We start from the raw sequence: 14,062 nt of genomic DNA on the forward strand, positions 1-14,062 counted from the left end.
AATTACTCTTTAGAAAAGTTCGTGTATCAACAAACCTTAAAGGATAAATGGATCTTTTTCTTTTTTTTTAATGTTTATTTTTGAGAGAGAGAGAGAGACAGAGCATGAGCAGCGGAGGGGCAGACAGAGAGAGAGAGAGGTAGACACAGAATCAGAAGCTAGCTCCAGGCTCCAAGCTGTCAGTACAGAGCCCGACCCTACACGGGGCTTGAACTCACAAATTGTAAGATCATGACCTGAGCTAAAGTCAGACACTTAACCAACTGAGCCACCCAGGTGCCCCTCCAATATTCTTTGTCAAAATTCTAGCTATTTCTACTTGAAGCAAATTTTTTTTCTTACAAAATACTATTTTTCTCTTAAAATGTTTTCAATTTACAGCACACTAAAATGAGCAAATTGAGAAAAAGAAATCTTGAATTATTTTTCATATAATTATTTTAAAACAACTTCAATTTATGAAACCACTTATCATTTTTCATTGCAATGGAATCCGTCTAGAAGAATTTCAAATGTTAATTCAGAATGCAGAAGGCAGAAACTCAGAATTATCTATACAGGCCTGATTCCAACTTACTAATAAGTACCTTTTTGACATTTAGAATATTTTAGTTCATAGTGATAAGCATCCTCAACAAACAATTCATTTATAAATATTTATAAATAGCTAAACAATGTTGATAGTGATACAAATTTAAGACAGAGTAGTAAAAAGCCATCTAAGGTCTAACATCTAACAAGGCCTAAATTTGTGGGGAGTGGAGGGTGATCTTGGGCTCAGGCATGGTTCTTACTCTAGGATATAAAATAATTTAAGATTTTGAGCAACTAGGCCGGGGGATGGGGGGGCCGAGAATCTACATTTTAGTTCCCCTGGTAGTTCAGATACAGATCACGCTTAAAAACGGGCTTGAATAATATTTCTAAGTAGGTAAAAGTTTGTCACAGGCCTCTAATAATTCCAGTGCCTCTCTCCCTAGACCCAAGTATCTCTTAAGCTACCTACCAGAGGATGCTTGCTGCTCTACTTTGCTCAGACTTCTGTTTCTCCTTGTTATGAACAGAAAGTTTGTGTCCCCCCCAAATTCTCCTGTTGAAATCCTAACTCGCAACGTGAGGGTAGAGGTGGGGCCTTTGGGAGGTGATGGGGACATGAGGGCAGAGCTCTCGTGAATGGAATTAGTGCCCTCAAAACAGAGACCCCAGAGAGCTCCCTCCCCTCCTGCCACGGAGGACACAGTGGGCTCTTACCCAGACACCAAATCTGCTGGTGCCTTGCTCTTGGACTTCCCATTCTCCAGAACGAGGAGGAAGTTTCTGTCGTTTGCAAGCCACCTATAGTATTGTAACAGCCGTCTGAGACGACTGAGATACCCCCACAAAAAATTATCTATTTTTTTCATTATCATAAAATTAAGACTTCGTATAATGTCCTCTGTGACTAATCTCAGGAGCCTTCATGAATTTATATTTAGTGCAAGTGAACACTGACTCCTCTATCCTCACAATGAATGTGTTTTGAGCAGGGGCTTGTTAACAAAATGATCAGACACTCACTGTGAGAAAAAGCATTTTTCTTTAAAAAAAAAAAAATGTTTATCTTTGAGAGAGAAAGAGACAGACTGCGAGTGGCAGAAGGGCAGAGATAGAGAGAGACACAGAATCTGAAGGAGGCTCCAGGCTGTCAGCACAGAGCCCCACATGGGGCTCAAACCCATGAACCGTGAGATCATGAGCTGAGCTGAAATCCAATGCTCGACCAACTGAGCCACCCAGGTGCCCCAGAAAAGGCATTTTTCAATGTAGGCAGGTACAGTATATGAAGCAATGGTGCCTGGCAGTCTCCTTGGGCTAACTTCCCAAACCCTGGCCGACTTTCCACAGCTTTTTCCCCTTTTGTCCTCGTATAACCAAGAGGTCCTACACAATAGCACCATACATAGGTTAGGACACAGGGATTTGAAGGCTGACAATTCTTAAATCTTTCTCTCCTAGACAGCTCTCCCAAGTACCAGACTAGTATAATTACCTGTACTCTTGTGAATATTCCATGAATACCTACAACTGAATTCACTTCTCATCAACATATCTAATTTGCTTTTTCTAATATTCACTGTTGCTCTATTCACCAGTTACTAAGTCAGAAAGCTACTCTATGGGGGCACCTGGGTGGCTCGGTCAGTTGAGTGTCTGACTCTTGATTTCAGCTCAGGTCATGATCCCAGGGTCGTGGGATCAAGCCCTGCGTTGGGCTCTGCTGAACATGAGCCTGCTTAAGATTCTCTCTATCTCTCTCTCTCCCTCTGCCCCCTCCCCAACTTGTGCACTCAAAAAAAAAAAAAAAAAAAAAGCTATCTATCATATTCTCCTCGCACTCTGTCACCCCTATGTTTAATCAGTTACGTAATCTAGTTAAATCTATCTTTAAAGCAGCTCTCCATTCCCAGTGTTTCTCTGTGTTAGGTCAGACAGACTTGGCTACCTGCAATAACCTCTTCACTGATCCCCCAGGTTCTCTTCCCCTACCAATCCATCCTCCACACTGTTACCAAGTTCTCTTTCCAAAATGCAAACCTAGGCATGTCACTCTTCTGCCTAAAATCCTTAAAGAGTAGGACCCTATTCTCTAGAGCAAGAATAGTGACCTCAAACCCCTATAGAGGCCAGCCAGGCAAGTAAACAACTGAAGTGGGCCAAAACTAAAACAAGGAATGGTAAGAGCTAGAAGGAAATATACATTTTCAAATACTATGCAGGCCCAATGGAAACAATAGATCTGTAACTAGAATATGAGGGATAATAGACCCCTGACTAATCTCCAATTTCCTCTTCCCTTGGCCACACCTTCACAGTGCCTTCCTCATCTTGAGCCAAATTCATCACCAAGCTACATAGTGATGCCCAGTCTTGCCTAGATCTTTTAGGCCAGAAGCCTTGCCCTCTGTACCCTGGTGGGCTCCACAGAGAAGGTGGTATCTAACATCCCTGCAACATTCAATGTCACATATTCAGGTTAAGTGCTATACTGTGTTCTCTCAGCTACTTCTAGCTTTCCTAGTAGTACGTCAGTTCTTTAGCACCAACTTCTTATTCTTCTTTTGAGTCACAGTTCAGTCTAAATAGTTGCTGAATAAATGAATAGCTACACTAAAGAGTATACTGAGGATTCTTTTACCGTACCCAAAAGGATTTCATAAAGGAACTCAGAAACCAAAGACGTAACTTAATAAGTAGTACATACTAGTGTGTGTGTGTGTGTGTGTGTGTGTGTGTGTGTATATAAAATCAACAGTAATTTCCATGTATTATATACAAAAACCAGTTCTTTTTAATTTATACTCAGGTTTTTAAAGTATTCCTACTGAGGTTATAAGCCTCAGATACAAAGTATTCTCTAAATAGAAATCAGCTTTGATTAGCTTGATAATATCTATTCTAAGAAACCCATTTTTACTTTTTTATAAGACTTATTATATGTTTTAGCAAAAATACATTATTTTCAGGGATTATAAAAGCTATTTAAAAATTTTTTTTTTTCAACGTTTATTTATTTTTGGGACAGAGAGAGACAGAGCATGAATGGGGGAGGGGCAGAGAGAGAGGGAGACACAGAATCGGAAACAGGCTCCAGGCTCTGAGCCATCAGCCCAGAGCCCGACGCGGGGCTCGAACTCACGGACCGCGAGATCGTGACCTGGCTGAAGTCGGACGCCTAACCGACTGCGCCACCCAGGCGCCCCATAAAAGCTATTTTAAAGAAGAAGATACAAAATTATGCTTAGAGAAAACACTGTTTATCACATATAAAAATTAACATATTTCACTGACTTGACCCATCAAACTTACATAAAAGGCCTCCGCCAACTGCCTGAAGCACAGTTAAAATCGGGAAGAAGTAAAGTGCAGCATAAATACTTTTAAATCGATCAGACTTTCCTAAGCCACAGGCGATCTTCTTTACCAGAAGGGGTCGGAGCAGCATCATCAATACCAGGCAGAATGCATAATAGATGAATACGATGGTGTATCTGTGAAATAAAACACGGAATCGTGACACCAAAAATGTATCTATTACTGATCAATTTAAAATCGAAGATGCTAAAAAAGGTTTAAAAAGTGCATTAAGTCAACCTATTGAATATTCAGACTAGGGGAGGGTTGGCCAAAAAGACTCACACACTGCTGGAAAGTGTATGCTGCTTCCTTTCCAATGGGCAGTTTAGAAACATGGATCAAAAATTCCAGAAATGTTTACACTCTGTGATTCAGCACTTTTACTTGCAGAAACTCATCCAAGGAAAACAATCAGGGACTGTTCACAAACTTTACAAACAAGGATTTTTATTGAATCACGTAATAAGGAAAATTCAGGAAGAAAATACATACTCAACATTAGGAAATTAAATTTTAAAGTACATTCATGTTGGAATAGCACGTGGCCATTAAAAATCAGGTTATGGAAGAAATACTAAGGACAAAAGCAACTGTGCCTAAAACATGAAGTGACAAGAAAAGGTTACAAAAACCATGTGTATAGTTTCACCTTAATATCCTTTAAAAAACATATACACCTATTCAGAATGAAACTGGAAAGACAACTTTTTTAACAGCGGTCATCTGAAGAAACGGAACTACATATTATTTTACTTTTGTATGCTTTTTCTGTTTTTCAAATGTATTACAATGTAGTTTTATATCAAGAAAAATGTAAAAATATCTCTCTATATCACCAGGCCATAGTTTGTAGCTCTTTATTTTGAATAATGGGATTTCTATGCACATAGTTCTAACCTCCTGTTCGTGAAGCCTTTCAGATCATTTTTTACTATCTGAATACCCAAACCCCTCCCTACGCAGGGGCGAGTCACAGGAAGCACAGGAGCCTTCAGAACACAGACCACAAGCCTCCTCTCCACACAGCATAATCATACTGCATCCCTGTGCTCCCATGACAGCTTTTAGGTTCAGCCCAGCCGCCCTAATTGCAACACATTATTATATGACCTCCTTAGATGAGGAATTTTGTCTTGTTAGGCTACACCCTACCAACACATCAAAACAAAATAAAATCTGTCTATTCCTGCAACTTGTAGTTCCTTAAAAGTGCCAAAAAGACGATTATTTTAATCAGAAGAAAACTACCATGAGTCACTCTCCTAATGAACCAGGAAACCAGTCTCTGGAAGCAGACACCTGTATCCCACCCCGTATCCCACTCCCTACCTTCCACCTGCCCCCACCCCACCTTCAGCCATGCCTCCTACATATGGGGATAGGATAAATCTGACAAGCTAATTTCTGTTACAACAGTATTTATTGCTCATTTTCAGTAACTCATAAATAAGGTTTTAGCAATGTAAACATTTTTTACAGTAAGTTTCTAATAATAGAAAGTTGCATGCTTTTCCATGTCTCATCTAATCAAGTTCCTCTCAAAACTGTAACTATCAGTAAAGTATCTGGGCATTTTTCAGTTTGTATGGAACTAGCTTATATATACCACCAATGGAGAAAACAGCCTCCATTAGTCAATGTAACAGTGTTCCAAAAGGTTTCTGATAATTTTGTACCGTTTTGTTGACTCACAAAAGAAAAAAATTACTATAACTTTTGGTAGTCCTGCAGCTTTTTTTTTAATTTTTCAGTAATCTCCACACCCAACGTGGGGCTTGAACTCACAACCCTGAGATCAAGAGTCGCATGCTCTTCTGACTGAGCCAGCCAGGAGCCCCGGGTAGTCCTGCTGCTTTTTGAAATGTTCAGCCCCAGTCTGGTCATATAGCTACATTTAAATGCCTATGTGAAGTAAAAAATATGTATAAACCCAATGTTAATATTATAAAATCTTCTTGTAATTTCAAAAACCACTGTTTTGTATGATTGATACAAGAACACAGACAGGCCACTGCACAGTGACTATTGGTAAAGCTACTGAGAAAAAGAATCTACTTAATTCAAAGATGGTGAACAGATGGAAAATGTCATAATCAGTGAAGTTGTGTGAGGATGTGGCTATTAAGGCTGCAGAATGAGGGCCGAGAGCACCTATTTGCCATTTCTATTTGACTCTCCTACTATGTGCTTTACAGATATAAAAAACACTATATATGTGACCAGCAGTAAATGAGTCTGATTTTGTTTTAAATAAGATGGTTATATGTATATCTGATGCACTTATTAAGCTTTCTAAAGAGCAGGTTAAGTTCTGCAGTCCCCAGGAGAGTATATGAGAAGAGATGAATCAAAGCTGAGAGTTACAGCTCTATGAAAGCAACAAAGAACACATTATCAGTGTTTTATATGCAGTCTTATATATAAATTACACGTACATAAAGAGACAGAGACAGTATATATACAGGAAATAAATAATTTATAGGACTTAACGGTAGGCAGGTGGAAAGATTTTCTTATCCCTGTATCTAGAACTTATGTTTTTTTAATGACCTTTTCCACACATGTGCATGGCTATTTTTCACACTTAGTACTCTTAAGAACCTACACAAAAAGGACTATTTTCTTGAGCATATTATGTAACGGTAACTTGCTACAACTATGAGAATATAAACACCAGACTGTTATATTAGAGCTTTACCACGAAAAACACATCAAAATGAACACAAAGAGAAATTCTAAAAGCGAAGTAGTCTGGGCTAATACAGTCTTCTGAATTTGGTATTTTTAAAACAAAATATTCTCACGGAAATTACAAACATCTGTTTCAGAAAAACAAACAAGGAACATTAACTCCGGCACTCTCCTAATGCCGGCTACTATTTTATTAAGTGCTTCCTGTACGTGAGGCACTGCACGTGGTATCTGATACGTGTCGATTTATTTAATCCTCCCAATCACCTTATAACATTATTCCCATTTCTAGCAATGGGAAAACTGAGGTTACAAGAGGCTCTTAACATGGTCACGTTACCACAGCAGCTCGGGATTCACACTCAAGCCTGTTTTTAGCTCCGGAACCCATACTCTTTCCTCTATGTCAGATATTGCTTCTCTGCTGCATATCCTAAAGGTCTTCCTAAGAATTCTTTTTAAAGAAACATCTATGGCTTATTTTAGAAATGGTTTACACACTTCAACACCAACTACAAAAATACTTTGACTTGTATTATACTAAGATGTATTTCTGTTTCCTTCTATCAGACTATGTATCCCTGAGAGAAGAAAATCATTTCTGTATATCTCCCCCAGTGCCTAGAAGCCATTTTTCGATGCTCAATCTGTTGAACTGAATACAATCTATAATTATCATTTTTAAAATGATCTTAAGTCTATATAAATACTCACAGTGGGTAGACAGCTTCATGAGTACAGTGCACTGTGGTAACGTAATCGGGACTTGGGTTGTAAAGCATTGTGTACCAATCAGAAAGCATCAGTACTCGACACGAACGGATATAAAGAACACCAACCGGATCGCTCACAAGTAAGGTGATAATAGCTGCCATACTGCATTCAAATAATGCAGTGATGTGCTGGAAAAGGGCACTGGAACTAATAAAACAAAAGAAGCACAATTACCAGAAAATTTTCAGTATTTAAACGGCTTTTAAGAATACCCGTATGTTTCAAAATACAGATTCTAAAAGGAAATTTTAACTGATAAATCCTGAAACGAAAATATCTTCTAAACAGGTAAGAAAAGTCGAACACGAGAACCACTTGAGGAGAATTTAACCTTCTTTACTAAAAAGAAATCATCTCAGATAACACTGTGCCAGGATTATCTAAATGTATATAGAAAAGCAGAAATTAGAGCTTCCTTTATATTCAGTATATTGCCAAACTATTATTAAAAATGTCTTGGGGCGCCTGGGTGGCGCAGTTGGTTAAGCGTCCGACTTCAGCCAGGTCACGATCTCGTGGTCCGGGAGTTCGAGCCCCGTGTCAGGCTCTGGGCTGATGGCTCAGAGCCTGGAGCCTGTTTCCGATTCTGTGTCTCCCTCTCTCTCTGCCCCTCCCCCGTTCATGCTCTGTCTCTCTCTGTCCCAAAAATAAATAAACGTTGAAAAAAAAAATTGAAAAAAAAAAAAAAATAAATAAAAAAACAAAACAAAAAATGTCTTAGTTATCTATGCATCATTTTAAATTATCTTAAATATAAAAAGCACACAAAAGATTATATATAATATATATTAGTTATAAAGTATAATAAACATTATAAGCTCATAATTTAACCCAGTAATTAGAATATTAACAGCTTCTATTTACCTCTGTTCCTTCCCCATTTCCCACTCCTGGCTCTCCCCCAAGAGGTAACCATCATACTAAACTCTCTTTATCACTTTTTTTGAAGTTTTTATTCCAACTAGATTATGCTTCAAAACCACTCTGTCTAGTTTTGCTTATTTTTAAATACTACAAAGTGATATGTCTTTTGAGGTGTTTTTTTTCCATTCAAAATAACATTTCCAAGATTCACCCATGGCATTGCTTATAGATGTTCAGTCATTTTACTTTTTTTAATGTTTATTTTTTAGAGAGAGAGAGAGTGTGTGAGTGGGGTAGCAGCTGAGAGACAGAGAGAGACACAGAATTTGAAACAGGCTCCAGGCTCTGAGCTGTGAGCACAGAGCCCAACGTGGGGGGACTCAAACTTGGGAACAGTGAGATCATGACCAAGGTTGAACTCGGACACTCAACCGACTGAGCCACCCAGGTGCCTCTGAAGTTCAGTCATTTTCACTGCTTTACGCATTTTCACTACTATGCACATTCCACTGTTCATCCATTTGTTTTAGTCAAATATGTTGCAAATGTCTCTCAGTTTAGGAGCTGAATTTTCACTCTACTGTGGAATCTTTACGAACAGATGTTCTAAATTTTGATGTAATTGGCTTTAATAATTTTTAACATTCTGGTTAGCATTTTCATGTTCTGAGAAATCCTCACTCTGAGAAAAATGATCCTATACTTTCTTCTAAAAGTTTGAAGGTTTTGCTTTCACATTTAAATCTGTGACTCACCTAGAATAGATTTCTGTATAATATATATATATATATATGGTAGATTAGATTTTCCCACTTGGATATCCAATGGTCCCAGGAGTAGCCTTTTACTGAGTAGTTTACCCTACACCCCCCCCCCCTGCCCTAACTGCCATGCCACTTCTGCCATACAAGTTTCATATGTAACTGGACTGTTTTTAGGTTCGCTATTTTGTTCCTATGGTCCATTTATCCCTGAGGCAAGAGAATATGACAGTAATTCTTGATATTACATATGTTCTTCTACTTCTTCAGTGGTCTTGGCCATTCTTGGGCTTTTGCACTTCCATATAGATTTTAGAATTAGCTTGTCAGGGACCACCATAGGAGTCCAATGTAGCTTAGCTACCTTGGTCTTAGCTGTCTCACAATACTATGGTACCATACGTGAACTATAGGGAGATCATTGATCCTGTATATTTCCCTTACAGCCGGCTTCTTTACTAAGTAAACTCTCTTATTTCTATTAACTATTCTACAGATACCTTTGAGTTTTCTATCTGAACAATATTTCAGTTATCTATCACTACATAGCAAACTATCCCAACACTTCTTTGCTTAAAACCAGCACCACTGGTTATCTCTCGCCAGTTTGTGGTTTGGGCACACCTGAGCAGTCCTTTCTGTTCCGTGTGATACCAATTGGGATGTACTCACCTAGAGCCTTGACCGGGCTGCACAGTTCAAAATGACGAACTCAAATGGCTGGAGTAGATGCTAGCTGCCAGCTGTGAGCACAAAGCTGGCTGCTGACCAGAGCACCAGTGGCCTCTTATCTTTGGTGTTCTGAGGTTTAATTATAATGTGGACAGGTATGAATTTCTTACTTATTCTGCTTGGAATGTGTTTTGCTTCCCCAGAAGCAATTCTGCAAATCTGTTTTTCACTATTTCTATAAAACCTAAAGTTAATAAATACTGGCTTTCCTTCATTTTCTCTATTTTTTCTGAAGACTCTGATTAGAAACTATGCAGAGTTAATAAAACCTTTTCCCCCCTGTACACAAGACTGACCTTCACTTAACTCTACCTCTGTTCCTCTGGAAGCCTGATAAAGGCAGAATGCCAACTTTACTGCTAGGTTACATTACTTAGGATACACACAACCTCTTCACTGGCAAACTACATCCGAACTGGAGAGAACTATAAATGAGCAATAAATACATGATGGGGACACCACAGTCTGGCTCTCTTGAGTTTAGCGATTCCCATAATTGGGATGTCCCTTACAGGACTCTGGAAACCATACTTATGGTCATGTTACAGAAAGACTTGCTCCTTTAAGGCATAATACTTTAAGCTTGGACTCCTACAACCACTCGATGTGGATTTTAACTTCCTACAGCTGAGCTCAATTGCTTCAAAAGCTGACACTGCCCTGGGGGCAAGCTGTTCCTTCTGGGTCCACTGGTGCTTCCTTGGTATGACCTCAAAACATTAAGTCTGAATGTTTAATTGAGCCTAGGTGGATTCCCGGCAGGTATTACAGACATATGTTATAGCTTCTCATTCTATGCTCCATTTCTCTTAATATGTTTCATATTTTCTATATCCTTTTCTTTCAGCACTGTATTGTTATTCCTTTAGACATATCAATTTCCTAATTCACTAATTCTATCTTCAACTGATCGACCTATCATTTTTCAAATTTCATTTCTAGAAGTTCCTTTTGTTTTTAAAACAAATCTGTTTATTCATTCCCAACAATCTCTTGTTGACTCTTGGAGATCTTTGGGACTGCATCCTTTATTTCTTTAACACTGTAAAGATAGCAGTTTTATACTGTATAGTCGTAAGTCCATTATCTGCAGTCCTTTGGAAGCATAACTATATTGTTATGTCTACCAACTCTCAGGCATAAAGCTTATTTGTTTACCATGCAATACAAGGTCATTAATAGATATTAATGAACAAGAATCTTATGGACCTAAACTGAGAATGGGGAAGATTCCCAGCAAAGAGGATTTGCTGTTTTTGCCAGAAGCATGCCCGTCACTACTGGGCTTCAGCCTCTTGAGAGTCTAGGCTTAGCACTGGCTGCCTCAGATTCAGTATCTGCAACTATCAGCAGTTAATCTCAGGCAGCTCTCCCATCCTTTCAGTCAGCTTTGTTACTCCGGCCCCCGCTTAGAATGGGTTGGTTTGTTTTCTAAAAGAATTCTTGGAGATCTCCCCTGCTTCCAGTGAGACCAGCAATGTCTTGAATAGTATACCTTTTTCAAATTTTAGTTATTTCCTGCAGAAGGGTCACTTGGAGCCCCTTATTACTCCATATTGTTGGAAGCTGAACTCCTACGTGATTTTACACATAGGGAAACAATGAATACATAAACATCTACAACTTCATTTTATATACTCCCATATTTTGCTTCCTTATAGAATTCGTATTTTTAGAGGCAACATCCCAATCTCATCATTTCTTGCTATTACTTTATTTTTTAATGTTTATTTATTTTGAGAGGAAGAGAGAAAGTGTGCACAAGTTAGGGAGAGGCAGAGACAAAAGGAGAGAATACCAAGCAAGCTCCACGCGGATAGCAAGCCTGATGCAGGGCTCGATCTCACACACTGTGAGACCATGACCTGAGCCGAAATCAAGGGCTGGATGCGTAACCAACTGAGCCCCCCAACTTGCTATCATTTAGTAACTTCTTCCCATCAAGCTCCCTTTCAATCTTTCTGCAGCCAACCACATGATCTTTACAAAATGAAATCTGATTCTAAAACTCCCCTTATTAGACTATTCAAGGAGTCCCATCTGTCTTTCAGGAAAAATACTCTTTACCAGCATTATCTTCCACACCTCCTGGCCATGCTACATGCCTTTTTCCTCAAGCCTCCACACATCTGGGCAGGCTTCACTCACCTGTCTGGCAAGCTGTGTATCCTTCAAGATCAGCTCTGGCATTATTCCCAGGTCTTATATTTCCTAGGACTCCTGAAGCCCCACATCTCTTTATGTCCTGCTCTCATTTAGTCCCTACTTTTTCACAGGATCCTCACCTCTCATTTCTTGATTATACTGTGCTCTTTCTTGCCTCTATCCTTTCGCATATGTTTTTCCTGCTGTGTGATAGACTCTTTCTTCAATTTCTCTATCAAAAACTACTCACTTTTCAAAGTCCAGCTTGAAGTCAGTTTTTTCTTGTGTGACACCACCCTATTCTCAGAATCAAAATTAACTTCTTCCTTCTTCACGCCAACCTTAAAACTGTGCACATATCTCCATTACACAAACTCACAAAAACTGTCCTGGCTTGTCTATCTCATCCACTGGACTATGAGCATCTGCATTTTAGTCATCTCAGAATCTCACAACCCAGCATATCATTGGGCACATGAAAACATCCCTAGAGATGCTGAATGAATACATTCTAAAAGTTACAAATTCTATAAAAAATTACATAAGGAGCACAACTTCTGACTGTACTACATAAAAATATGCAATTCTGCTGATCTTTGCTCTGGCCTTAAAGAAAAATAAATTTAATACTAAACTCTGGGGAAAACAAGGTTACCACAAAGGAAAGCTGCTAGGAGAGTCTGGCCCATGCATTCTCAATGGATGACTTCACACCTAGCAGGTCAAGAGTCAGGTCTTGGGGATAAAATAATCTTACATTTGTTATATATATAACGCACATATATGCATACATGACATAAACAAATAAACAGTTTATCTATGATATTAAAGTCTCATGGGGGTAGGTGGAATTAAGAAAAAGAATATCCAAATAGGCTCTTTACTTAAGGAAATGACAGTGAATAAAAGGTCTAGCCTCACACAGCTGGGCCTCTGCTTCCTTTCCTGAGGGCAACATCTCAGGACAATGCAAGACATGGCTCTTGTGTTCTTTGCACCCTGTTTCCTTTCCAATTTCCTTTCTGGCAAAGCACACCCAAGTTATGCGAATTCCTTTTTAAACCCACCTCCTTTCTTCCCCAAGCACTAATCACTCCTCCGCTCTACCCTCAAACCAAACCCCACCCTCTGCTCCATGACTCTCCCTCTAAACATACGTGATGTTTCAATTCAAATACATTTGGTGAGGTGCATCTCTACACCCCCATCTCTTCCCTGCTTGTGGCTAAGAAGTTCCAGCCAACTAGCTGAGCAATCATTCCATTTCAGCTTTCGGTTGATCACATCTCCTTTCTCACCCTCATCTCTCAACGTTCTGTAACAGAAATTAAAAGCAAGATGAGAGCTATTTTTTCAAAAACCTTTTTACACAGCCATCGGAAAAAGAATGAATGCTTTTCCAAATACATAAATAATCACCCTGGATTTATTAGGAGGGATCCAGAAAACTATTAATTCTATTTCCACTGGACCATTCATTCCATTCCCACTCAACAGTACTGGAGTCTGGCTATCCCTACTTTTTGGAAACAGCCTCACCTCTAATCTACCCTCTATAGAAGTTACCTTCCTAAAATAAATATACAGCCAGTGATGTTACTTCTCTAAACCAAAACTTTTACCCATAAATCATCCACGCAGCAAATACTAAATGAGCACCTGTCATGAGACAGCTGCTGAGCTGATCTCTGGAAATGCCATGGCGAACAAGAGATTGCCACTGCCCTCTGGACTTCTAGTCGGAGACCGGAGGAGACAAACACAACCATAAATTGTACTGAGTGCTAAATACAAAACAAAAACAACAAAATGAAGAGTGCTATTAAAAAAGAAAAATAAGGGAGGGGGCAGATTGAGGAAGGGAGGGCTTCTATGACTAGGTGTAATTTAAACTGAAATCTGAAGGGAAAAAGGCAGCTAGGTAAAAAGGTGCAGTCATAGGGAAGAGAGTATTTGAGGCAGAGAAAAGCTGATGAAAGGGGAAGGAAAGATGCCAAGAATTTACAGCAACTAAAAATCAGTAGGGCTGAAATGTACTAATTGGGCTCCTCATTCCCAGTAAGACAGAGTCCACATCCTCATCAAGAATCTTCACATTCTAGCCTCAACCTACTTTCCCACTCTCCTGTTTATGACCTTTCTTTCATGTGCAATCCACACTCAGACCACCCCAAACCACTTCCAGTCCCACCCACAACACA

General features: G+C 39.2%; 1 protein-coding gene across 2 annotated transcripts in view; it reads right to left on the reverse strand.

Annotated features, from left to right (window-relative positions):
* The window catches only part of JKAMP (JNK1/MAPK8 associated membrane protein), a 29,952-nt gene that overhangs the window by 11,012 nt on the left and 4,878 nt on the right, over positions 1-14,062 (reverse strand). For both annotated transcript variants that reach the window (XM_025918926.2, XM_025918925.2), the window contains exons 4-5: positions 7,300-7,506; positions 3,847-4,028 (exon numbers count right to left, since the gene is read on the reverse strand). In XM_025918926.2, coding sequence (XP_025774711.1) covers positions 3,847-4,028; positions 7,300-7,506 — 389 coding nt within the window. The remainder of the gene's footprint in view (positions 1-3,846; positions 4,029-7,299; positions 7,507-14,062) is intronic.

The sequence above is a fragment of the Puma concolor genome, chromosome B3 (assembly GCF_028749965.1).
Source record: "Puma concolor isolate L17-30 chromosome B3, mPumCon1.1.hap2, whole genome shotgun sequence".
NCBI lineage: Eukaryota > Metazoa > Chordata > Mammalia > Carnivora > Felidae > Puma > Puma concolor.